We start from the raw sequence: 24,271 nt of genomic DNA, 5'->3' as shown, positions 1-24,271 counted from the left end.
AGGGAGAAGGTGCGTATGGGTCTGGAGGGTAGAGAAGGGAAAGCTGCAGGTGTTGGTAGGGGGAAGCAGAAAATGATCATGAGAGACTGTGATAAAGTGGCTTTCAGCATTAACATTGACAAACTCCGTATCTGTACATTTATGGAATCACATTTGGGCCATTCAGACAAACCCTTCATGAAGCCCATCACAAAACTCCCTATTTAAATTGGGATGAAGCAGGGAAAGTAACAATTTTAGCTTCCATTCCTTTGAAGATTCAAATATTTATGCATGAGAGCAATACCATAGATTTAAATAGGACTATTCATGTGTATAATTTTATGCACACATTTAATCTCTGGAGAAATAGGCCTTAGATTACAAACTATAGGGCAAAGGCTGCCTTTATTTCTGTGCTTCTTACATCACTGAGCAAGCCATATGCAAACAAATAAATAATATAATGAACAACAATAATAGAGACCTAACATGAGGTCTGTATTTGTCAAGTTATTTGAATCTGATAAATAAAATCCAAGAACACCTCTTATAAAATTACATTTTTCTATTCCCCTTGTTAAATGGCTGTAAAGGGATGTTTCTTCTGAGCCTTTACATATGAATGAATGCTTTAGATCTACAGCAATTTGGATCTATCGAATCAAATGATGGAGGGGACCTAACTTACTACTCTCAAATGTTAATGTAGGGAATGTGCATTGCAAAGAACTAAGATTAAATAAAACATAAGCCAAAAAATCATGTTTTTCCCATGACCTCAATGTAGTTCATCTTTGAACAGAGAACAAGTTTCTGTATTTATTTGAGTTAAGCATGGCATGTGAGGTTACCAAGGTGACCAGATAAACCTGTGCACTACTGTTGATCCTTTTGTTTCCAACTGGGGCAATGAAAAGAGTTGCAAGTGACATCTGTTTTCCTGCTGGCTGGCAGGGGATCCAGAAGAAACAAAGGACAAAAGCCACACAAGTCGAAAGGTGGCAGGAGGAACAGCCACAACACTAAGAAGTCTGTTTGTTTTACACCCTCAGTATTTACTGCTATTGGTGATTTACGGCCTAATCCAAATCCCACTGAAATCACTGAGAAGTCCCTAATTGACTCAATGGGTTTTGAGTCAGGCCCACAGCATTTGATTCTCCTAAGTGTATTTCAGGAAGCAGAGCATCTTTAGCTCTTACTGGTTCCAAATGACTTCTGATGACTGTCTTTTATGACTAACATGCTTGAATATTCTTGTATACATCTCCTGAAAAGCTATCAGTGCCCTACCTGGTTCACATGGGAGTAAATAAAACATAAAAAAACCTTCCCACAATATTGGTGAAAGTATAGCCAGTCAGTAAGATACAGCTGACAATTAGCAAAAGTCCCCACAGCCCTCCCATACACCACCTCCCCCTTCTATTCTTATCATTCTTTCTCAAATCCATATATCCATTTCCAAACAGTTGCCTTTTTTTGTAATATGTCATCTATCTGAGCTACTTCAGACCAAAGGCATAGCTAAGAATTCCAAAGATGAGGGGCCTTTGTAGAGATGACTCTTTTTCCCAATACAAACCAGTATTTCCAGTCCTACAGAATAACCATATAGCAGGGATAAAGATGAGCATACAGTATCATAGCTGTGGGAGTGCATTTCCAGGTGGAAAGCAGTCTTGGATAGAGTATCCTATAGTCAACTCCATCAGTCCTATTTCCATCTGCAGAGAAAGTGTGTCTATGCAGACTGCACCAACCTCTGCTAGGATGCTGCAGATAAAACAGTACACTTAGTGAATGCAGCCTGCTGAAAAACATCAGAGAAGCAGCTGGCCAAAGATCCTGTCATAAAAAGGTCCTTTGAAAAGCATTTTTGTCAAAATTTGAAGGAAAATGTAACCAATATTGTAGGAATTTCTGTGCTCTATTCTGTTAGCCTGTGCTGGATCTCTAGAGTAGCCCTACATAGAACACGCTGATGCATTGACCAACTCTTGTCATCAGAAAACAACCTATGTCATGACCTCTAACCAACCCCCCAGGGTGCACAGTCTGTAAGAAACCTCAGCACACATTCCTTGCCACAGGGACTTCTGATGGCTGGGACACGTTACCAGGATTGAGCTCTGTCCAACCCAGACCACAGTCATATCTGCAGAGAGACCTCACCACGCTCCTCCAGAAGACAAGAAAAGTGGAAATGGAAATACAATCATCACTACTATGCTGGAAACATTTCAGTCACCTCTTCACTATCTCCCCACAAATGCATGTAGCAGCTGAGAGAACGAACCTGTCGTTCCTACCTAGCACTCTCCACAAGACAGTACTGGCAGCCAAAGAGCAAAGTGCCTGCTCACGTCTCCTAACTGGAAAAGTCCAAAACTGACAATAACTGACCTCATGCCAGGTCTGTAGGTGACTTAGCAACACTTTGCAATTAACAAAGGACAAATTACCCAGAACAGCACTTGTTTCTGCTCTTCATCTATGTTTACTAAACAATGCAAGTATTAGAAGGACTTGGAGCCAGTCTAGATAGTCTAAAATTGTATTACCAAAGCATCTTCAAACCGCCCATGCTCACAAAAGACAACCATATAGTTTCTTAAGAAACACCTGTAAACAGCAAAAGTGGGAAGCAGGGCAAGGTATGGACGGAGGAAAACACAGTCACAAGGATGTTCGCAAAATTAGGGAACTTCCACAGAAACAGGAATTAATCACATCTTAAAAATCTTCTGAGTTTCATAAAACTACAGCACCTGTAATCTAAATACCCCAAACTACAAACTAACTAAACCAAGCAAAATAGACTAACAGAAATTGTCAGGACCAGTGGTTAAGACAGCTCAGTTTTATTCTTTTTTTCTGAATTAATTGACTGCATGACCTTGCACAAATCACGTAATCACACACTGTTTCATTTTCCCTTTTTTGGAGAAATAAATACTAATAATTTCTACCTTTGTAAAATGTTTTGAATACTGTCAGCAAATGGGCTACTATCAAAATATTCAAAATAATGACTGGTTTAAAAATCTATATTCTTTAAATGTAATACAATGTGAAGACTAAGCTGTATTTTAAAATACATTCTAAAATTGCTTTTCTTTAGTAATCTACATGTATTAATAGCATAAACAGGAAAATGTGTCCCTTTAAATTCTCAAATGCAATCAGTGTAGCAAATTTATTTCAGAAAGTTAAATTGAAATTGCATTATTAACACTTCTACAATGTTTCTTTGACAAACTGTACATGTCTGTCCTTTTTAACACAAAATGATTTAGCCATTACCAAAAATGATACTTCACTGTGAATGTCAAAGGGAAAAAGAACATTGAAACAGACTATGACCAGTGCACAAAAACCCCCAGAACATGGCTAATGATGTCTTATTTTCCTGTCATTTTTCTACTTCCCTGCTACAATGAAGCAGCTGCTACAACTACACTGCATGCATTGAATAAAATGTCAGAAAATGCTAACTCTGCTGTGAGCGTTCCCGATATTCTGATAGAGGTGTGACTACAGTTGTCATAAGGAATCTCAAGTCAGCGTTGTCACAGGTTTCGCTGCTGCTGCATTTTTTTAACCTACAAAAGAATAAAGCATTTTTTTCATTGTCTCTCATGAGAATTACTGGTTTCTTTGTATCTGTGGCTTTAATAGTATGTTTACCTGAAATTATTTACTTTTTGAGAAACAAACTATAATGATGAAGATGAAAAAGTATGATAAATATTAGGCAGCAAGGTTACTGTTTTTTAAGACCTGCCTCTCACCCATGCTATAGGTACACAGCAACTATTCAAAAGGCAAACTGAAGGGAAGTTAAGATTAATGAGCTTCTGGAGGATTTACTTCACTTATTCCCAGATACCTTTGTAACTTCTGCACACATCTGCCACCTCCAAGTCTCCCAGGAGGCATGCCTCTGGACAAACAGGACTGGATGGGCTCTCCTATGCTTCGATCACACCCAGATGCCAGAACTGCCCTCTGAGGACTAGGTGGTGCAATTTTAGATGAAGTGGTTTCATGCCAAACATAAGGGTGCCAAAAACTGGATGGAGTGCGAACTAGGGGGTGAAACTGTGAACCTATTAAAATCAATGGTAAAAGTCTTGACTTTAGTGTAGTCGAAACACCACGCAAGTGAGGCAAGAGCACCACCGTCTCCTGGGTGATAGCGGTTTAGGTATTGTGTGACCCCAGCTAGTCATTCCACCTCTGAGTGTTTCAACTTCTCCATCTGTAAAATGGGGATGACAGTATCTACTCACATCTCTGACAACTGATGAGAATGAGCAACTGAAAACACTGCTGAATGCTGCAACTGAAATCCTGGAAGTCTAGTGTCTACAAATCCATCCTGAGCATTTTATAATGATTTTTAACACAGAAAGGAAAAGTCATCAAAGTGAGACAGGGCTAGAGGGCATTGAAGGTTACCTCCTGAATTCCTTGGGGAGGTCAGCAATGAGGTAAAGCCTCTGGCAAGTGGGGAAGAGAAGTTAATTTAAACCCATTTTGTGTCTCTTCTGGTGATTCCAGGTTCCTTCCTCCAAGTTCAGGACAGTGCATTGTGTGAACATACATGAAATGAAGAAACACTGAAGGAGTACAGCACATCTGCCTCAGATTCCAGCTGCCCTATCTACCCATTCTTCTCCCTGTCATCCTTTTCAGAAATAAATTTTTGCTAAAAATGAAACTGAAAAGGAATAATCCAACAATATCCAGTGCAACAACTTCCGTTATCCTACTTCACAGAAGGAGATTTTTAATGATCTATGTAGATGTTTTCCATCTACATAGAATATATTTCCTAAAAAAAGGTAAACGGTTGTTTCTGTAGTATATGAAAGTAAACAGAGGAAAGAAATCCCACACTGATGACTAGACCAGAACACATTTTTAAAAAAGCACAAACATTCTTCTTTCAGCCAAGTATTTCTTTACTTCAACAGCTTTAAGTCTTCTGTCATAAACATAAAAACCATTAAAGCATTTCTGTTTAATTTACATATTTGTGCGTCAGTGGAAAAGACAAGCATTCTGCTCTTGGCAAATATCCGCAAAATAACCTTCTTATCTTCCTTAAAACTTCTATTTCCCATGATGTCTACAAAAAACTTGTCAAAGTGGAGGGTGCTAATGTGCTGATCCTGCTACCTACCCTGTCTCATCCAAGTCTTTCAGACTGTGCAGTTTATCTATTGGGTGGTTTTGTTTCAAAATTGGATTGTAGTCTCGTTACGGTAGCGCCTTGCTTCCTAGTGCTTCTGATGCAAGAGACAGCTCCTGTCCCTGACTTGGACATGTTAGCAACCCCTCAGCTCTGCTAACCAGAATGAACCTTCATGACTAGACAGATCTAACCAAAGCATGGGGTGACCTCATTGCTACAACTTCCTCAAGGGGGGTAGCGGAGGGGGAGGTGCTGATCTCCACTCTCTGGTGACCAGCGATAGGACATGAGGAAATGGAATGAAGTTGTGCCAGGGGAAGTTCAGATAGGACATTAGGAAAAGGTTCTTCACTGAGAGGGTGGTCAGTCACTGGAACAGGCTTCCCGGGGAAGTGGTCACGGCACCAAGCCTGTCAGAGTTCAAGGAGCGTCTGGACAATGCTCTTAGTCATATGATTTATTTTTAGGTAGTCCTGCGAGAAGCAGGGAGTTAGACTCGATGATCCTTATGGGTCCCTTCCAACTTGATACCCTATGATTCTATGAAAACAGAAGGGACCTGGTCATGAGGGACAACATGCATCTTCTGAGGACAACCCAGCTATGAAGTCACAACATCCTCTGATTCAGTAACGGGCAAAGTCCAACAGCATAAATTCATTGGGGAAATACTGGCTAGGAAAGGTAAGGACTTTTCTTTTTCTTATATGGTAAAATCCAGTTGTGGTCTCACACATTTAACTAGCATGAAATGAAACTCGTAACTGCTGTATTAGTTAATCAATTAATTCAGTGTTCTTCAGATACTTTACTGGCATTAATTGTATTGATTAAAAACATACAAAGGCATTTGGAACCAAATTATTAGATCTGAACAATATGGATTAATCTGCCCCGTTTTTCACATTAATTCCATAATGCAATAGGAGTAATCAGTAAATCAAATACAAGCCTTGAGTTAATGTGCATCTGTGTGAACAGTAGGTATTCCCCAAGAAAACAGTAAAATAATAATACTATTAATTCCTGCCAATTTGAACAAAATATAATTAGCATTAGAAAATAGTAAATATTTGATATTTGTAAACTTGCTCCTTCCCTCCTCCTAACTTCCTACAGCGCTTGCAGCTGCCTAACTTGATAGCATTTAAACCAGGCCTGTTCACATTTGTTCCTATTGTTTTGAATTTCAGCTCATCTTCCCTGGTAACTAGTGAGGGACAGACATTTCTAAACATACTCTGAGCTGCTTCTCTTGCTAAATGAATCTTTATTGCAACTTGAGAAAAAATTGGCTCCACAAATGCACACAGAACACTGCAACAGTTAACCCAAGACCGATATGGAGAGGTGAAATCACTCTACCTGGCATTTTCCCTAGCAAACCACATCTCTTTACATCCCAATTCACCATAGTATGTTTCTGAAAGAGATGACCTCTTTTTACCTCTCTCAGTATGTAGCCCAAGCTGTGTAAATTCTGTGATGTCTGGCTTTTAGGGATATCACAGAATCAGCCTTGTCCTTCTGAAATGGAAAGGGACCTATTGTATGTATTTTGTAATTTATCCCCTTTGTCCTATTTCTCTTTAATATTGCATTAATTTTCACATCGTCGCTAAAAATACTGCCTCATCCAGCTGAAATTCTGTCCCTGCCATCTCTCAACCACTCACCTCCTTTTTAAACATAATCTCAAAATATTCTTTGGCTTAATTGACTCTTTAGTGTCTCTCTGTGGGCTGTATAAAGGATAAGGACTGTTGCACTATGTTAAGCAAATCACAGTGTGAAAATGTTTGCTGTTCCAGAGAATTTTAATTACTGTAATCCAAACCAGCTTGCCTGGAAATACTGAATGTACACAGAGTATTCCCAGCTAACTTGTGTTAAAAAAAACCATAATTTCTGCAATAATGTAGGAATCTTTGTCTTCTCCATGACAGTTGGTCTAGGGGACTGTCTTGGGGAAAGGAAGATGCATCCTCCCCAGAAGAATTTCTGGTACAGTGAAGTCCAATATTATTGCAGATTGCCCTGTGTCTGTACTGCCACAAGGTCACACAGCACTTTCCAGGCAGCAATTCAGGTTCTCTACCCCAAACATCACAGCAGAAAAGCCAGACAAAACACAAAAGACAGCGTTTCAAGAACACTGACTAACACTGAAGAAACTGAACAGACTAAGTAGCATTCAGGAGCTCTAGCAAGGCAACCTCCTGGTTTTCTTCTCCCTCCTCCTTCCCCCAGCTTGGTCCAGAATGCCAGGAAGACAAGCAAGCCATTCTATTACACAGGCCCAGGACTGCTGTGGAGCAGTGGCTATACCCTTACAGTATAAGGAAGCCAGAAACCTTACTGTTACAGTTTTGTTGACAGGGGTTTTTCCAACGTTCCCCTGCAGCAGCTAACAGTGACACCCAGCAGAGTGTGAACTGAACTGGGGGAAACAAAAGGGGGGGGGGCGGGGGTGTTAGGCTCCTTTATCTTGTGGACCCCTACAGTTTTGCCAGTCAAGATGAGGTGCCTTGTGCAGCAAGTGGCAATAGGCTTTTCTTAGGTTTATTTCCCAGACTCATTTGGAACAGCTGCCAGAACGCAGCAGCCTGCAGACCACAAGTTGAAAATCCCTAATCTAGACTGGCTCTGAACACAGTTAAGACAACTCAAGAGGAGGGAGGGAGAGGGGAACAAATATTTGCCTGGATCTGTATGTGTATTACAGCAATAACAGGAATACATCATACAAATCTGTATTTAAACACAGGAGACTGAAGTCACACACATTCATTTGTGATTTAGCAGCGAATGGCAATGGAGCTGCAAGCTGGCCTGCCAAAATGATCCCCTGCCAGTTGTCCCTCTGCTTCCCCTGCAGCTGACGTGGGCTGGCAGAAATGCCAGGTTTGGGGCAGGAGAGAGTCCCATTCTGTAGCTGACAGATCTGGTAGTGCTTTGTGGGGAGGTTCAACATCTAGGGCTGCAGACAGGTCACAGCAGCCTCAAATGGGACCGCTGTGGTCCATCCCCTCCTCGAACCCCACACCCAGGCTCTGCCCTGTTGCTTGTGCTAGCCCTGCCCAGGAAGCTAATTTTCATCCAAAACAGCAGAAAGTTAAGCTCTGAAAAAAGGTTTATGTGTTTCTGACAGTTCTGCTCCCTTACCACCAGGCAAGCAGGAGTCTGTGATGGAGGAGAGGGAACACGTAGCTGGATGTAGAGAGAAGAGATGTCGGGCAGGACACACGGGAGAGTACAGGTGCCCTACAGTCCTGGTGCAGGTCACTGGAAGCTGCTGTGGAAGGGCAGCCACAGCCCTGCAGCTCTCCCTGGGCCCAAATGTGCTGTGCTCTGGGAGCCGATTGCTCCCACCATCTTCCTATTGCACAGCCACCCTCTCCTACCTCTGCTCCTGGTGTGACTGCTGGCCTTCATGTGGCTCTAAGGTGGGCTGGGTCAGAAAACAGGTTCAAGTGAAAAGTAACCATCTGAACCATTGTGCAAAAGGCTACAAGGGAAGAGTGGCATGAGAGATGTTTCTTTAGCCCCCTCAGATTCATGCGTTTGAAGTCAGCTACTTTAAAGAGTGAGGATGGACAAAGCAGTACTGGGAGGTATACAAAGACTTAATCACAATTCTCCCCTCTTAAGCTACTGGCTCTTTGTCCATCCAGTTTTTTAAGGTTTTAATATTTAAGGTTATTATACAAATTGTTTCTATAATTTCATTTCCTAAGATGAAAACAAGTGTGGCTGAGTAATCCTAATTAGAAGCAACGTAATAACTGATATTGGAAGTAAAATCTTTTTTTTTCCCCCCATTTTGATTTTGGAACCTAAATTACATATTCTTTTCATTTCTCTACTAGTCAGCTCAGCTATGTGTATTTATATTTCCTCACTAACTGCTATCGTTAATTTTAAGACAGCTGCATCACTGATGATAAAGCACACAAAGATCAAACATGTTCACAATCTTGTGCCAAACTTTCTTCCAGAAGGAAATTTACAAAAAGAATAAATAATGAAAAGTCATAAATCATAAATCTTCAAATACCTGAAGAGCACTTGCTCCTTAACCATCACTGGAGATAATAGTCCAATTACATTTTCAGCTCTGTTGTAGATATCTGACATTTTTGCCTTAGCAATTCTAACTCGGAATGGCTCTAAATGAGCACCACAAACCAAACACTTCTTTTGGTGGTGGTGCTCTTTGCGTGGAGCCAGCACAACGGGCTCCTGGTTCTTGACTAGCTAATGCAAAAAGAACAAAATCACTGGACAGGTTTTTCCTACTATTTATTAACCTCTCAAATTTTTGTCATCTGTACACAGACAAAAAAAGATGCTGCTAAATGATCAGATCAGACACATTGATTACTTCTTACTGACTCAGAACTATAATTGACTTTGTGGAATACCAATTTACAGCATGCATTGTAGGACAGGCAGTCAAAATGCTCTGCGAGAGATGATATGAGTGACTAGAAGGAATCTGATTTTAAGATCCCTGATCCAATTTTTCTGCCAAACTTGAGAAAATAATTACAAGATTCAAAAAAATTCATTTTGCTGTTTCAAATATAAGTGCCAAATGTGTTACTTGTATACGCTTGACTTGTCTGAAGACATGAACCTTGAAAAGGACTATCTTTTTTCCTCAGTATAATTACCCACTCTTTCTGCCTTTCAACTGCAAGAGATAAATGGAGCATATGTGCATGTTTTTTATGGGTTGGGACAGAATCACACAGAAGACACAGCCAAGGAGCAAGAGTCATCAAATGTAATTCCACAGTATATATTATCAGACTGCCCTTGCCAGCACTGGCAGGTAAGGCAATATGCTGTTTCCCCAGACAACTGGAACTGAGAGTGATGCTCCTATTGAAAGAAGGTCCCACACCTACTTCACAATATTGAGTATTTTACAAATTCTAGCGTTTTCTAGGCATTTCTTTTATTTTTCCACTATTTATTTTATTTGTCTAAACTATGATAGCAACACTCATTCAGCTAGGCAAGAGGAGTCAGAAAGGGAAAACGTCTCTTCAGCCAAACTGCCTTTCCCATGCTACCCCAAGCACCTCCGTAACCCTTTTGTGGGGAGAAGTTACTCAGGGAGGAGGTGAGTACTTGTTTACTCTGCTACTCTGAAGAAGGACAAGAGTGTGAGTTAGATCCCCTCCAAATTACAAGATTAACTAATAAATATATATCACTTAGTTTTTCATTTGTCTATTGATTTCTGAACTTCTTCTTCCCGCTCCCCGTGTCTCTTAGGATTATCACACCAAGGACTGATCACAATAAGCTCCTGTAAGAAAACTCATTTGAAATGTATGAGCACATATGAATCCCATGCCTTAAAATGTTCTGAGTAAACCAGCATCTCTCTGTCTGACAGTCACTCCACCTTTTCTGTGACTGCAAGCTCTTTGTAGCAGAGGCCTCCATCTCTCCTTTGCATCACAGCACCCAGCACAAACAAGAATTGCAAGCCTTTAGGATACACATAAACTGCAATAAAGGCTGACATAAAAATTAAAAAGCAAGAGAAGTGGAGAACACCAAAATAACAATGATAACTGCTTGAGGGGACTCTTCATTGAGACAAATACTGTGGAGGTCATCCATATTAATACTCTGTAATTAATAGTGTAAACGTCATGGAACTACAAACTCATATAGTTTAGCTCTAACGTTGACTTGAGTATATGGATTGTTCTGCTGGTAACAGAGGAGCTCTCTCTCTCTCTCCTGTACCTCTCATTCTTCATCTTTTCACTTCTCCCTCATGATAAAACCCACACTACCTTGATTTGGATGTTGCAGGTAGTTTCACAATGACTCAGAAAGTCATTGCAGCATTTAAAGAAGGAGACAGATCCAGACACACTTTCCCAAGCTCAGTTTTCCATTCCTGAGTAAAGGGCAGTGGTTGCTTCTGGAATGTTTTGCAGCTGTGACAGGGAAGGGAGGCTCTGTCTTCAGGTGCTGACAGTCAACTGGGCTGTGCTATTGGACACTATTCACTATTTTTCCCATTATTCATCTCCCAAGATAAATGTGGCAATTTGCTTATATTTTAAAAATGAAATACATCTACATATATCTAATGCTCTGTTGTTATTGCTCTTAGAAAATGAGGGTAAAATTTAAAATAGGAATATTCCTTTAGCATCTGTAGGTTGCAAAATTTCGCCCTTTTCTGCAAAAAGTTTAATTCATCTACCAAGAGAAGTCTTGCCTCCATTTCTTACCAATCTCACTATCATTGTAGACAGCTCTATTTATCCTTAGAGCTGTCCTTAGAACCACCACAATGAAAAATCCTCATTGTAGAAAGAAGGTACCATACTTTTTCTTCCAAATTCATGGAAGGGCTTCAAGGACCGGGGATCCTTGAACTGGATCAAGTATGCACTGAAGAGAAATTAAGTTATTTTGACATGTACCCTGGTAAATACACAGCAACCTGGACCAAGGATTCTGTTCTTTTTCTCCACAATGCTACTCATTCCTGCATAGTAATAGATCAAATGAGAATCACTAATCGCATCTGCAGGTTTCATATTGGGACTACTCTGGCTAGTTCTGTATTGGTCAGATTGGAGCTCAGTTATATGATTAGACACAGCAGAAGAAACTGTTTCCAATAGAAAGTGCCATTAGGGTCTCCAGAATTCAGGGTACACAATAAAATCATGGGTCATAGATATTTCATAGACTATCAGGCAGCTGAACTGGATAACAGAAGATGGGGTGGTGCAAGATTTTCTTTGAGGCATCACTATTCACACTGGCATTTGGAAGGGAAGCCTACAGCTGTGTATCATCTTCATATGGCTGGAACCAGAGATAGTGAGGTACCAAAACCTTCCCTGATGGTTCTGCAACAATTTAGCTTATGCAAAGCCTGCTTATGTAAGCCAGCAGACATACTAACAACTGTGCTTACATTAAAGAGCTCTGATGACATATAAAGACCTTCACATTTTTCATGATGAAGTTCATTACTAACTTATGAAAAATGTATTTTTCACGGACTCCTACTCATCTCACACTCCTGTCTTTGTTATCCCTCCTGCCATATGCTGTAACCATGTGACTCATTGCCAGGGACTATATGCACAGCCTCTGCACTAGCCAAATTATTACAGGCTGTGATAATGATTGAACCCTGAGCACTTCCACTTAGAGCAAAATGAAGAACTTGAACAGACCTCTAAGCAAATTACTTTCATATATGTGAAATTGGTGCCAAAATATCAGAGCAGCCCCTAAAAGTAATTGGTACAGTTAGGACTCCATGAAGACATTATTTAGAAATATTTGCACATAGTGCTTTTATGCAACCACTTTAAAAACAGAAAATGAAAGGGAATTATTTCTTTAACCCTATGCTAACATTGTATAGGAGAACTGACTCTGGCACAGAGCCCAAGAGAGGATAGGAATTAATGCACACATATCACTGGACAGTTATATAAACCATCCACACAGAAAATCAGTTCTGTTATAACACAGTTTTCATGTGACTGTTGGAGAGGGTACCACTTCCAAACAAACACCTTGTTGCATCTATAATCTTGCTAGAACACTGCCTGCTTTCCTGCTCTCTCTCTCTTTTTATTCTTTCTTGTAGGCTCACAATTTCATGAGCATGTGAAACATTTCCCTTCGCATTCTGTTAATGCAAATTCCACATTTGACAATCTACTGAATATGTTAAAAGATAAGCTTTCTTCTTGGTCATCTGGGAAAAGTAAATTGAAATATAGGGAAATCAGAAGTAAAATTATTGTGTTTATTGCTAGAGTAGCTAATATGGTGAATGAACATGATTATTACTGGTGTCTTGTTTGGGCTCTTCAAGGCTGCATCTAGTGAATTGTAATGTCAACTTTACAAACAGTATACTTTCAAATGCCCAGAGCTATATTTAAGTGCTTGAAAATTGAAAGAAGTGACTATTCATTTGCCTGGCAACGTTGAAAATTGCAATATTTTGAGGATTAACACTTAGATTATGTCCTTCTCTGTCAACTGAAAGATCTTTTCGATATAATTTTATTAAATGCATTTAGAGTTGATAAAATAGCAAATCATGTTTTCACAATCACTCCAGTTATTTAAATGCATAAAAAACAGCATGGCACCTAAGCCTTATTGAAAATTGAGTAAAGAAAAGGAATCTACATTTTATCACATCAAATTAACCAGGGAAGAAGATGGATGAAAAGGTAACTTTCAGAGGAGTATTTCAGCACATCCTATAGGAGCTTTGCTATACAAAATATCTTCAAATAACTAACTTCCAATAAGCTTCCAGTCTAGAGGATTTGGAGTCACTACATGAAAAACATAAAGGGGACGTTTCAGCCTGTAAGCTTCACAAACTCAATCCATGTGTTTTTCGAGTATTTACTTCATGCACTAGGAGGAGCTCCTGCAACTCTTTATCACAATAGAAACCTAAAGACAATATAGGGAACATAATGGAAACAAAGCATGAGAGAGATTTCAGAAAAAAGACATATTCTTCACCAAATAGCAAGAATGACTGTATGAATTTGCACAACTTAATCTGCTTATATCTTCTGTGTTCAGTATGGTTTCCTCAGTACAAAGGAGATGAAGAAGCGCTTTCGCCCTTTCAGGATGTATGCTTCCAATGAAGGGCACAAATTTATATAGGTTTTAAACAGTCTCAGAGATTAAGTTGTACAAAAAGAAAGCTAGCATGGTTTTTGAGGTGAAATGTTGTTTTAATTGAGCGTGTCACAGGAAAAATATATGTGAGCAGGTAATCAAAGTCTGTACCATAATAAACACGAAGAATTGAAGTCCGTACCATAATAAACACGGATAAGAGGACTTCATTAACACTGCTCAGTCAGCCTCCATTCTTGAAACTCTCTGCTTTTGAGCACCTAATTTTTCAGCCTTCCTTTCAAGAAGAATTTTTTTTGGTGTAGTTTCTTGAGGATGTGAGGGTTCTTTTAGCAAACTGCAATACGGTGATTCCATTATGGAAAACAATATAAAACTTCAGCTTGGATCATTAGTAGGGTTAAAACTTTTTCACTATCAACTACTTGAATAAATCACAGATTTCTATTCTTTCTGTGGATCATTCCTGTGCCCTCTTAGGCACAGCATCTACAGTTTGCAAAGGAGTTTAAGGCGTTTACTGATAGCAGAAAAAAGCATTCAGCACCACGCTCCATGGAAGAGTGAGATTCATGCTCTCGATGGGTCTGTCCTCTGTTCTTACCCACATTCATTCCTGTGTCTCTACAACTAATTTCTGCAATGCCCTCTTCTTTATAACTATCATATATCTCATGTCTCCAGAGAAGAATGGGCTATTTCTTTACTCATTTCCTACTTGGGCACCAGTAGAGGGTGTAAAAGCACAGGGGAAACAACTGTGGTTTTCAGTTAGTGTCTGGCTTTATAATAATCAGAAAGTTGCTCTAGCAACTAGAATGAGCAACTAGATTCCGAGAAAACCCACACCGTTAAGCATCAACACAGAAATGCCCAAGCAGCCCAGGACCAAAGATGAACAGTGTGGGAATCCTGCACACGCAACACGCACAGCCTGTGTGCACAAGCTTGCAGTTACACTGTAATGAGCCTCTGGTGAGCCGGTTTCAACTGAGATTTTTCAAGGCTTAACAATATGGTTTATTTTGTAGGGGGCATGCTCCTTATGCCAGAACAAGCCCCGGATGTCGAACTCCTAGTCCAAAGGACAGGATTGCTAGTGTATCACTGGGAAAAGCTATTTGATATGTGCTATGCATTTTCCCTCAACCTCAATGTCAGAGAGGTTTGATCCATTTCAATTTAAAAATCAGCCAGAAGCATACTCTCAGCATGGCAAATTCAGCATAAACAGCGAAAAAGTGGCCAAATCATAAGAACAGGATCTTGTAGTGGGAAGCACCATGCAACCCTGCTGCCAGCTCTGCTGGTAATGTATGGAAACAGAACCACTACCTATTCTGTCTGCATGCTGGAACCTGACCTCTCCTGCGTTCTAAGTACTCTTCTGTATCTTTTCCAAAAATGTATTTGAAATTATTATTGATTTTGTCATTTTGGCTTTAGGGTTATATTCATCTCACAGATGCAGCTATATCCAACTCTACCCCATGAGAATTTTCAAAAACTAGAGCTAGAGAGACTCGTGTACAGATATTAGACTGACTACTTAAAAAGAACAAAGCTGTACTATTTCCTCCTATGTAAGACAGCTTTAAATTGACTTTATTCCCATTCTCCAAAATATAACTGAGGACAGTAGCATACTCTGTCTCAGTATTTTATGCTCAATTTAACTGCTATATTGCATTAAATGATGTGCAATAATGTAACCTTAAATGCAAATGAATTCATGTTTGGTAAAAGAAAATCTCTTTGCTGCCTTCTCCAAATAGAATTTTTTAATAGATTTTAATGAACTAGGAAAACCAAACATCCCCATATGGTGAGAAAATTTCAAGGCATGTATTAAAAGAGAAATCTTATGTTACTCATAAAAAACTAATAGACGTGACAGGAGAAAAAAATTAAGCTATGAAGATGAAACTCAAATAATTAGCAAATATGGAAAATCATCTATTACAGTGCTTGTAAAAGACTCAGCACAGACTAAAAGAGAAAACCATGCATTTCATATTTCAAGAGTGGAATATGTTAAATTTCATTTGAAGCATATTATTTATAGTTATAAACTTCCCCGGAAAATTAAAACACCACAGACACCCCCCAAAATAAGTGCATCATTATGATCAGAACTACTGAAGATGTTATATTATCTCCTTCTGTTTAAGAGTGTAATGTTTTCCTACCATATAAAAGATTTTGAGGAACTTTCTCTGAATCTCAGAAAGTTCCTCACTCAGTCTTTTTCGGGACATCACAGAGTAGCCTGCAGGCCTCTTCAAGCTGTATTTGCTGCCAGTCCCACAGGCATCATTCCAGCAATCTAATGATATAAAGTAGTCTAAAGATGTCCTGCAAACACTTCCCTTTCCCTGGATGAATGCCCTTCCCTGATGCAGTAGCCATTTTGACAGTCATATATTACCCTAAATTAAGCAAAATATATAAAATCTACAAATACAGGGCTGTTTTCTGGTACCCTGTTATTTTGTATTTTGAATAGCTGGCAACAGTTCTGGGAATTTGGCCCTGCAGTCCCAGTGTCTCCCTGATCATTCAAAACTGACTGCAGGGCATGAAGATCAACATGTTGTATAAGCACTATAACAGTTGTACAGTTTAAAAAGGTGGGAATGAAGCTTGCTTGCAGTAAACAAAATACTCTGCTGCACTTACCTTTCACTTAACATAAAGAGAGCCGTGGTCATATGGCAAAAGCACAGAACTAGGATTCATGAACCATTTCTATGCTGTGTAGGTTCTTCTGCCACATTTGTCATGGGACTGGCTGAGCTCCTCCAGGATGAAACAAGGTGACAAGCATCTGTCACATTTTTATTCTCTCAGCTTCTCTCCACAGAAATGTGTACAGTGTGGGAGGGAGAAGGATGGCTGTTTTATATATGTGTCTTGGAAAGGAAGCTAATATGGTTTGCAAAGGACCTTATTCCTGTAAAAGTCATTGAACAGTTTGAGCCTGCCCCAGCCAAGTTCTGTCTCCTACCCAGGTGAACACTACTTTGTGCGGGAAGAGTCCTGTTGTGCTACAAAAGCCCAGCTATTGGCAGCAGTATTAATCACTAAACTTTGCTCAGTTTCTAAAATACTTTGAACCTGAAAGTCTATACCACCCTTAGCTGAGCATCACTGCCCATTACTGGGGGGATATCACCTTCTAGGAAAGACGGATGATTTTACCTTGTTACCTCTATCTGCTTCAGAAAATACAATAACATATTTTAGTTTGGATTCTACACCTGGTACTTTCATTGAGAGGTCAAGCAAGACCCCTGATCCGGCTTAACTCCCAGAGTAGCATGGAAATGCCAACATCTCAGAGAAGCACTGAGACTTAACTCATAACTGCTGGTAAAATGCTTACAGAATGAAAGCTGCAATCTAAGTATGTAAGAATTATTACTCAGTGCATGGAAAAATGTTTATTTTCATACAGGATAAGGCTGTGTCAGGAAGTGGTATAGCATTAGTGAGTAAGACTCTAGAAAAAGGCACTGCATACCATTACATTTATATATTTAATAAAGGCTGAATGTGACAATTAAGAAAGGTCAGTATCCTTGAGGAAGCAGGACAGACAGACAGGGAGAGGTGGAAGTAGTTATTTTCGCATTAAGGAAACACGCTAAAATATTCATTGTCTTTATCTGCTGTCAAGACATGTTTTCTGTGTAACAAAAATACCTTTAACCTTTTAAAGACATCACACAAATGCATCCAATTAAACTCCTATGTCGAGAAAGAAGGCATCCAAGCATCTGTTTATTACTGTAACTTTTCTACTCCTGCCATAAAAAAATCTAAAAGTTATTAATCTTTACAGCAATGCCTGATACTATTTCTTCCCACTATTATAATTACTTTAAACCCAGCATAGAAATATTCATGAGTTCTTTCATGCAGGTCCTCATCTGGTGAGACCGAAGGCACAGAACTATTTTACAAAGGGGAATTGGGATGTAAAGCTGCTCTCTGAACACAGGAGAAAATTCACCCTGAGCAAAGGTCCAGAACAATGTCTATGCATCAGTTAAGACTCAGTTAAGCCTTAAAATAGGATTTAATTATGAGTTTTATGATCCATTGGCTATGCACTGGTCTTGTCACAGCGCTGCTTTTCTTCTTTACCCTCAGCACCTTTCTGACAAAGATAGGACAACCAGATTGTAACACAAACTTCGGCAGCAGTACACTTTCTAATAATGCTGATCCTGAACCAGTTGCTTTCTCCAGTTATATGATACAATGTCTAAAGCATCCTTACAATTTGTATACTGTACTCACATGCATCAACCGCATGCTTTGCATTTGCACCTGGTTCTTTTCAATTTAATGCTGTACTTTTTCATTTTTCATTACCAAATCCTCCCCCCCCATCAAAAAACAAAGAAAAACTAGGTCAGATTTACCTTATTACAATTTTTAGAAACCTGGCAAAGAGCATTGCTTGACATGCTGTCCTTATCTGGCATTCCTAAAAAAAGAATACAGAAAATAATTACATACACAGTGGAGATATTTATTAATAGAACAGGGAATTGGAGGGTTCAATGCTTTGATAACACACACATTAATCTATAATTTTTTAAAAGCAAAACAGATTTATTTGGACAAAAGTTTTCTCTTGTGAACACAAAAAAGTCAAAAAGCTAACTTGTGTAAATACTATAAACAGCTTGCTAAACATCGTACTTTCTCACAACTTAATATTTTAAGTATGTATACAAGAATTATTTATATTTTTTCATTTAACATTATCTGTATTTTAGTACCTGGAAGTCAAACGTGACATTGAGTTTGCACTAACTAGCATTGCTAGCTATGCTGTGCTATTGTTTCACAAATAGAACACATAACATATGGGACAAAATTTGCAGATGCAATTGCTAGCCATCAGATATTGTCCAGGTTGGCATCTAAATAACCCTCTGGCAACTAAATAAAAGTACTGTGATTTACAGAAGTGATGAGTTCCACAGGCTGCCCTTGGATTCATGTCTACAGCACTATCCCACAGTTTGACAGGTTCTCATGAGGCAGAGACATACCCAAGCTTATGTAGCTATGTAACTAAGGTCAGACAGCAGCACGTTTACTGCAGGCTGTCTGCCCAAACACTAATCTAGGTTCCCAAGCAAGTTGTGTAGCCTGTCCTAATTAAAAAAATAAGCCAGCTGGTTATATTTATTTTTCTAGCAGGACTCATGGCCGTGTTCCATGGAATTCATGTAACACCTATAACCAGTTAAATGTTACATTACATCATACGGTATGCTTTAGTCAACAGGCCTGGTTCATAGTGCAGATTTGTGTACAGCTCTGTGTGCACTTTTATACAGTTGGGAATGCATTTAGGCAAGTTCCAAAGTATTCCCTACTATATGCAGTATTAATACAGTCGTAACACTGAACTGAATTTAACAGTTAAATTCCAACACCCAAAACCAGAGGACTCTTATCTTCCCCTTTCTTCTCTTTTCTCTTTTTTCTAACATCTGATGTCTATTTTCTCATACTTACTGTCATTGTTGGAGCTGGTTTCCATAACACCATAAGGAGGAGTGAGAAGTCCAGACATATACTGTCGATATTTCTGAAAGACAGCGATGGCACATTCAGTCAAGTACAGATGTATAAAGCCATTCAATGGATGATGTGGTGTTTACGTTTGTGCATCTGCTGCCTTGTGCTTCCCACGCACACAATTAATCTGAGGCAGTCAGACATACCTTTACTCATAACACTATAAGGCCTGCTTTCTTGACTGGAGCACACTGCCTTTATTTTATCAAAAGTTGTGCTAAAACAGTTCCCTCCTTCATCTTCCCCAAAGCATGACTTTGAGGGTTCTAATAAACCAATACTGTACTTAGCTGTGTGATTTCCCATAAAGGCTGTTTTAAAGCTCGTTTGAAATTACACTACTCAGCTGAACTCAAGCTAGGAAGCTACTTTATTGTAGGGACAGAGACAAGGCTGTTAACTAAGGATTCATGAGAATCATGTACCACTACAATTTTGGTATCAGATTTGAAATATACAAGATTTAGTGTGAAAACGCTGAACACTTAATTCCAACACGCTAAAGTCTGGTTTTCCGAAACTACAAAGTTATGAAACACACAAACCCAGGACCTCATGTTAGGTATACACACACACAAAAACTGTATTATCAGATGAAACTTTGTAACTGTAAAAATAATGTCCCTTGTACCACTGTAAACTATGTATTTGTAACTGATGTCAGTAACTGGTATTTTTCTTCAGTGAATGCTGGTGACGTGATCAATAAGGTTCAAAGCTCTGTCTAGGGTTTAAGAAATCAGAAGCTAATAAGTAACACCAAAGGAAAAAAAAAGTCTTTTTATCAGATACGAATCATTCAACGAATAAGCGAGACATTTTTGTTTTCAATCATACTATATTACTGTCATGCTTAAGGGTAAACAATCATAATTCCCTTTTGGCACTGTCAGAAAACAAGCTTGTGCAACAGGGATGCTGATGATCAGCATAAACAAAATGTGTCATGCAGTCCTTAGGGTGTGCAGTGAGCTGAACGTCAACCAACGAGCTGAATTCATGTAGGTTTCAAGTAAGCACACATAATAATTGAGACAGAAAATTTCCCTCATAGTACAATTTTAATTTAAAAGTTTTATCCTTTATTCTACAGAGCTGTTTGGATGTATTAACTTTTAAAATGTTGTCTGCTGGATTTTAACAGATGCTTGAATTATCCTTTTAACATTTCTTTTGCTTGGAAATAGATATGAAAACATCAATTCTAGCACTAAAGACTGAATGTCTTGCATTCTAAATAATAACAAAAGCTACAAAGATTACATTAATCTTAATAATCCAATCCTATTTTTAGACAACCTATTACATCCTAAAGATTAGTAATGTATTATTTAAATCTCACCCATAATCCAGCTGAAAACTTGTAGGAGCAAAACTATGTTATATCCCTGGTCAGTCACACAAAATAAATGCTACTTCATTTGAGGATAAAACTCACTTATTTTCTTTCCTAAACCGTTCACTTTCCCGTACTCTGCATCCAGACCTATGCCTGGAACTCAGTCAGAGGAAGAATGTGAGAAATAATTATTTTCTCAGTTCAACTAGTAAACCACACACATAAAACAAGGAAAAAACTCATTTCGGTTGGCCAAATGAAAAAAAGGAAAGCATGTCACAAGAGGTTGAAATAACATTTTATTCAAACAGCAGATAAGCATTTTGTTCTACCTTCTACTGAATTTGGTCTTGAAATATGATTTAGAAATGGAAAATTGAAATGTTTCATTTGGGATATGATAAAATCACATTTTATAGGTTTTTTTTCTTTTGTTCTTCCTCACCGTTCAGAAGATAAGCATTTCTTTGTTCTGTTTTTCCCAAAATAGCATTTTCCGAGAAATACATTATTAGTCCACATTTAATCCACCTTGATAAGGAACTTGAATTGTAGGAAGACAGTAATTTTCTCTTTTATTTCCTATACCACGTTCACAGTCATCATACACTGCATGGCAGTTTCCCTTCCGATTAATTCTCTAATATTTTTCCTGATTATTCTTCTCATGAAACAAAACATAGAACACATCATATAATTTTGAAAAGATCTGGGGGCCTAGCTTAACAAAAATACGTACAGGTAGAATAAGCCAGAATTGCATATAACACTTTAAAGGAGGCACCTAACTCCATTCAGCCCCACCTCATGCTCCAGATGCCAAAGCACACCAGGAACAAAAACACGGGCTGCCAAGGACTTCAACTCTCTCATCTTCCACATGAAGGTCCCACCCTGCCATGAGATGAGTCTACTTATGAGTCTGATACAGCAAGCCCAGTGAGCAGTGTTGCCTGTGAAGGAGTTCAGGCAGCATTACCAGAAGAGGCACGAATTCAAGACATGCTCTCAGAAAGCTCAGTTGTTCAGACTCTTCCAGGGGACCGCTTAAATGAAACTACCTTCTGTATCAGGGTATCTGGAGGGAAGGCTGATATAACTGCCACACATGGTCTCCCATGAAGATACCTCAGTGGGGTGCAGGCTGACATAGGAGGTATAATTTACACTTAAAATTGTGTCACCGCATCAGCCAAATTAAATGTCAAGGGACACTTATTTGTCAAGAAGTCAGGGAAACACTGTTTGCTGGGAAACCTAAGTATCCAAAGAAAGACATAAGTCACTGCATAAGGATTCACAGCATCAGACGGAGTAATGAAGTTCCAGGCATGAGATCTCTCAAAGCTGAGATAATGAGGAAAACACAATACTGACTGTGAGACCTATGTCTGTAAATGAAAAGAAAATGCAGTAAGTTAAATTGTACTGGTAGGTGGCATTTAAAATCATCCTGAAGATTAACAGACTAAATATTTACAAAAGGCTTTTGAAAATGTATTCCACTGGTGGTATGAACTCTGGAAAGGCTTTCCTTATGAAAGACAACAACAGCTATCAAATCATCATAAGCTTGTTTATTACCAGAAGTCTTCAAGTTCTGTAAATCCAACATGACAGCAGGTTTTAAAACTACACTCAGTGACCTATTCACTCTGTCTTCAGTTTCTACCAATTTATAAACTCTATCATGCAACAGCTTAAAGATCAGACACTTCCTGCATCTAATCTGACAGCACGATTAATAAAGACAGTATTTTTTCTTCCAGTTACTGACCGCCTCATATCCATGCAGTGGTGAAAATTAACACGACCTTTTCAGCCACTGCTATAGCCTAAAGCACAGAAGAGTGCTGACAAGGAACAGTTGGGGATGGGAGAAAAGGAGGAAAGAGAATCACGCACTTGCCTTACTGGGAAGGTGCTGTTTCATTTGTCATACCAAGAGTTTTTAAGGCCACTCCTTGTCAGGCTTTTCAGTGTGTTCCTTCACACGCTCTTATTTAGACTTTATTTGCAGTTAGCTGCAGTTAGTCTCAGAGGTTTTCATGATTACAACAGATTTTCTTCTACTCCGTGACCATAATTTGATATATTTTTATATGCTGATGTTTAGAAAGGCAATTACTATAATTCTGATGCAAGCTATCTCTTAAATTCCTTACAAATTTTTCTAGTGTACATAAGATATATAAAATATGTCTTCAAAATATGTCTTTGTAGTTAGTCCCTCTCTTCTGCTGCAAGCATTGAAGAGCTAATACCTGTTTAAAGGGAAAGAAGGAGCAAAAAAGAGATCTGTACAATACAAACACTCCTAAACAAGCCATGTGAAGAAAACAGATGAGCCTTTGTTGTCTTCCATGTGCATTACGTAGCAAAACCACAGCACTCTAACAGGAAAGACTCAGGATTGATGAAGGGAAGACCTCCTGGGTATAAAGCTTTGAATGCAGGTTCCACACCAGACACTCCTCCAAGTGCAGCCGTTCTCCAGTTGGCAAAGAGTATCTGACGGGCTGTGTAATAAGGACCCAGGTAGTGATGGTTTGTAGCACTAGGGAGTCAAGTCAGGCTTCTGATGCTTCCCCATCCCAAGGTAAACCTACATGTGGCCAGGTACTAGGGAATGTCTTGTAACATTGGAGAAGGTTTTGTAGACCACAACAGGCGCTTGGTTGAACACATGATCTCTCTCTTTCTCCCCCACTCACAATCTCAACCCACAGTGTTAGTTTTGACCAGATGCACTTCTGCTGCCTCCTGTTCTGCCTACCACTGGCAGCAGAGAAGGTGACAAGGCAGAGCCTGCATTACTTGCAAACACAAAATAATTCATTTCAGTGGTACAAATCCTAGGCCAAACATCAAGGTGCCCTTTCCACACACGCTTTTCAAAACCTTGTGTAACTATTTTATTAGATGCTGTTACTTTGACTATTACCTCAGTTCTGCAATCCTCCTGTACCAGCTGTCCATACTCCTGTAACGGTTTCTCTTGGGGAATATATGCTGTAGCTTGACAGTGTGGGCTAGCTTCTCTATTTTCTTTTGACAATAAATAATTGATCACTGATGCTCTCAGTACAACTCTGTTCTTCCTCTAAGTTGGCTGCGCCAGTCATACCGTTTTGGCAATGAACCACCCCCTTGTGAGCATTACTCACAAGGGTGCGTCACTCCCATGGTGCATTGTTTCTTCTCTTTTCTCCAGAACAGTAAGGAGAGATGTGAAAGAGTCCCTCAAGATCTCTGGACCCTCTTTTCACCCACCAAACCAAGCAGAGATTGCTGTCTCTAAGTCTAGATCTTTGCCTTTACATCTGATGCTCCAAAGGTTGCTCTTCACTGAACTGACAGGTAAAATCTCAGGTCATCTGCCTGCTATCTGTTAGTGTTTTCCAATAAAAAGAGCCTAATGTTCTTACAGAATTTCACAGAAAAATAAGTGATAATCATAATTT

At 39.2% G+C, this 24,271-nt stretch overlaps 1 protein-coding gene across 4 annotated transcripts in view; it reads right to left on the bottom strand.

The window, feature by feature from the left end:
- The window catches only part of RAPGEF4 (Rap guanine nucleotide exchange factor 4), a 156,412-nt gene that overhangs the window by 61,823 nt on the left and 70,318 nt on the right, over window positions 1-24,271 (bottom strand). For all 4 annotated transcript variants that reach the window (XM_072874094.1, XM_072874095.1, XM_072874096.1 and 1 more), the window contains 2 exons: window positions 19,406-19,478; window positions 18,295-18,359 (listed from right to left, as the gene is read on the bottom strand). In XM_072874094.1, coding sequence (XP_072730195.1) covers window positions 18,295-18,359; window positions 19,406-19,478 — 138 coding nt within the window. The remainder of the gene's footprint in view (window positions 1-18,294; window positions 18,360-19,405; window positions 19,479-24,271) is intronic.

This window comes from Ciconia boyciana, chromosome 10, assembly GCF_034638445.1.
Source record: "Ciconia boyciana chromosome 10, ASM3463844v1, whole genome shotgun sequence".
Classification (NCBI taxonomy): domain Eukaryota; kingdom Metazoa; phylum Chordata; class Aves; order Ciconiiformes; family Ciconiidae; genus Ciconia; species Ciconia boyciana.
Note: the sequence above shows the minus strand (reverse complement) of the source record. Positions and strands in the feature narration are given on the sequence as shown.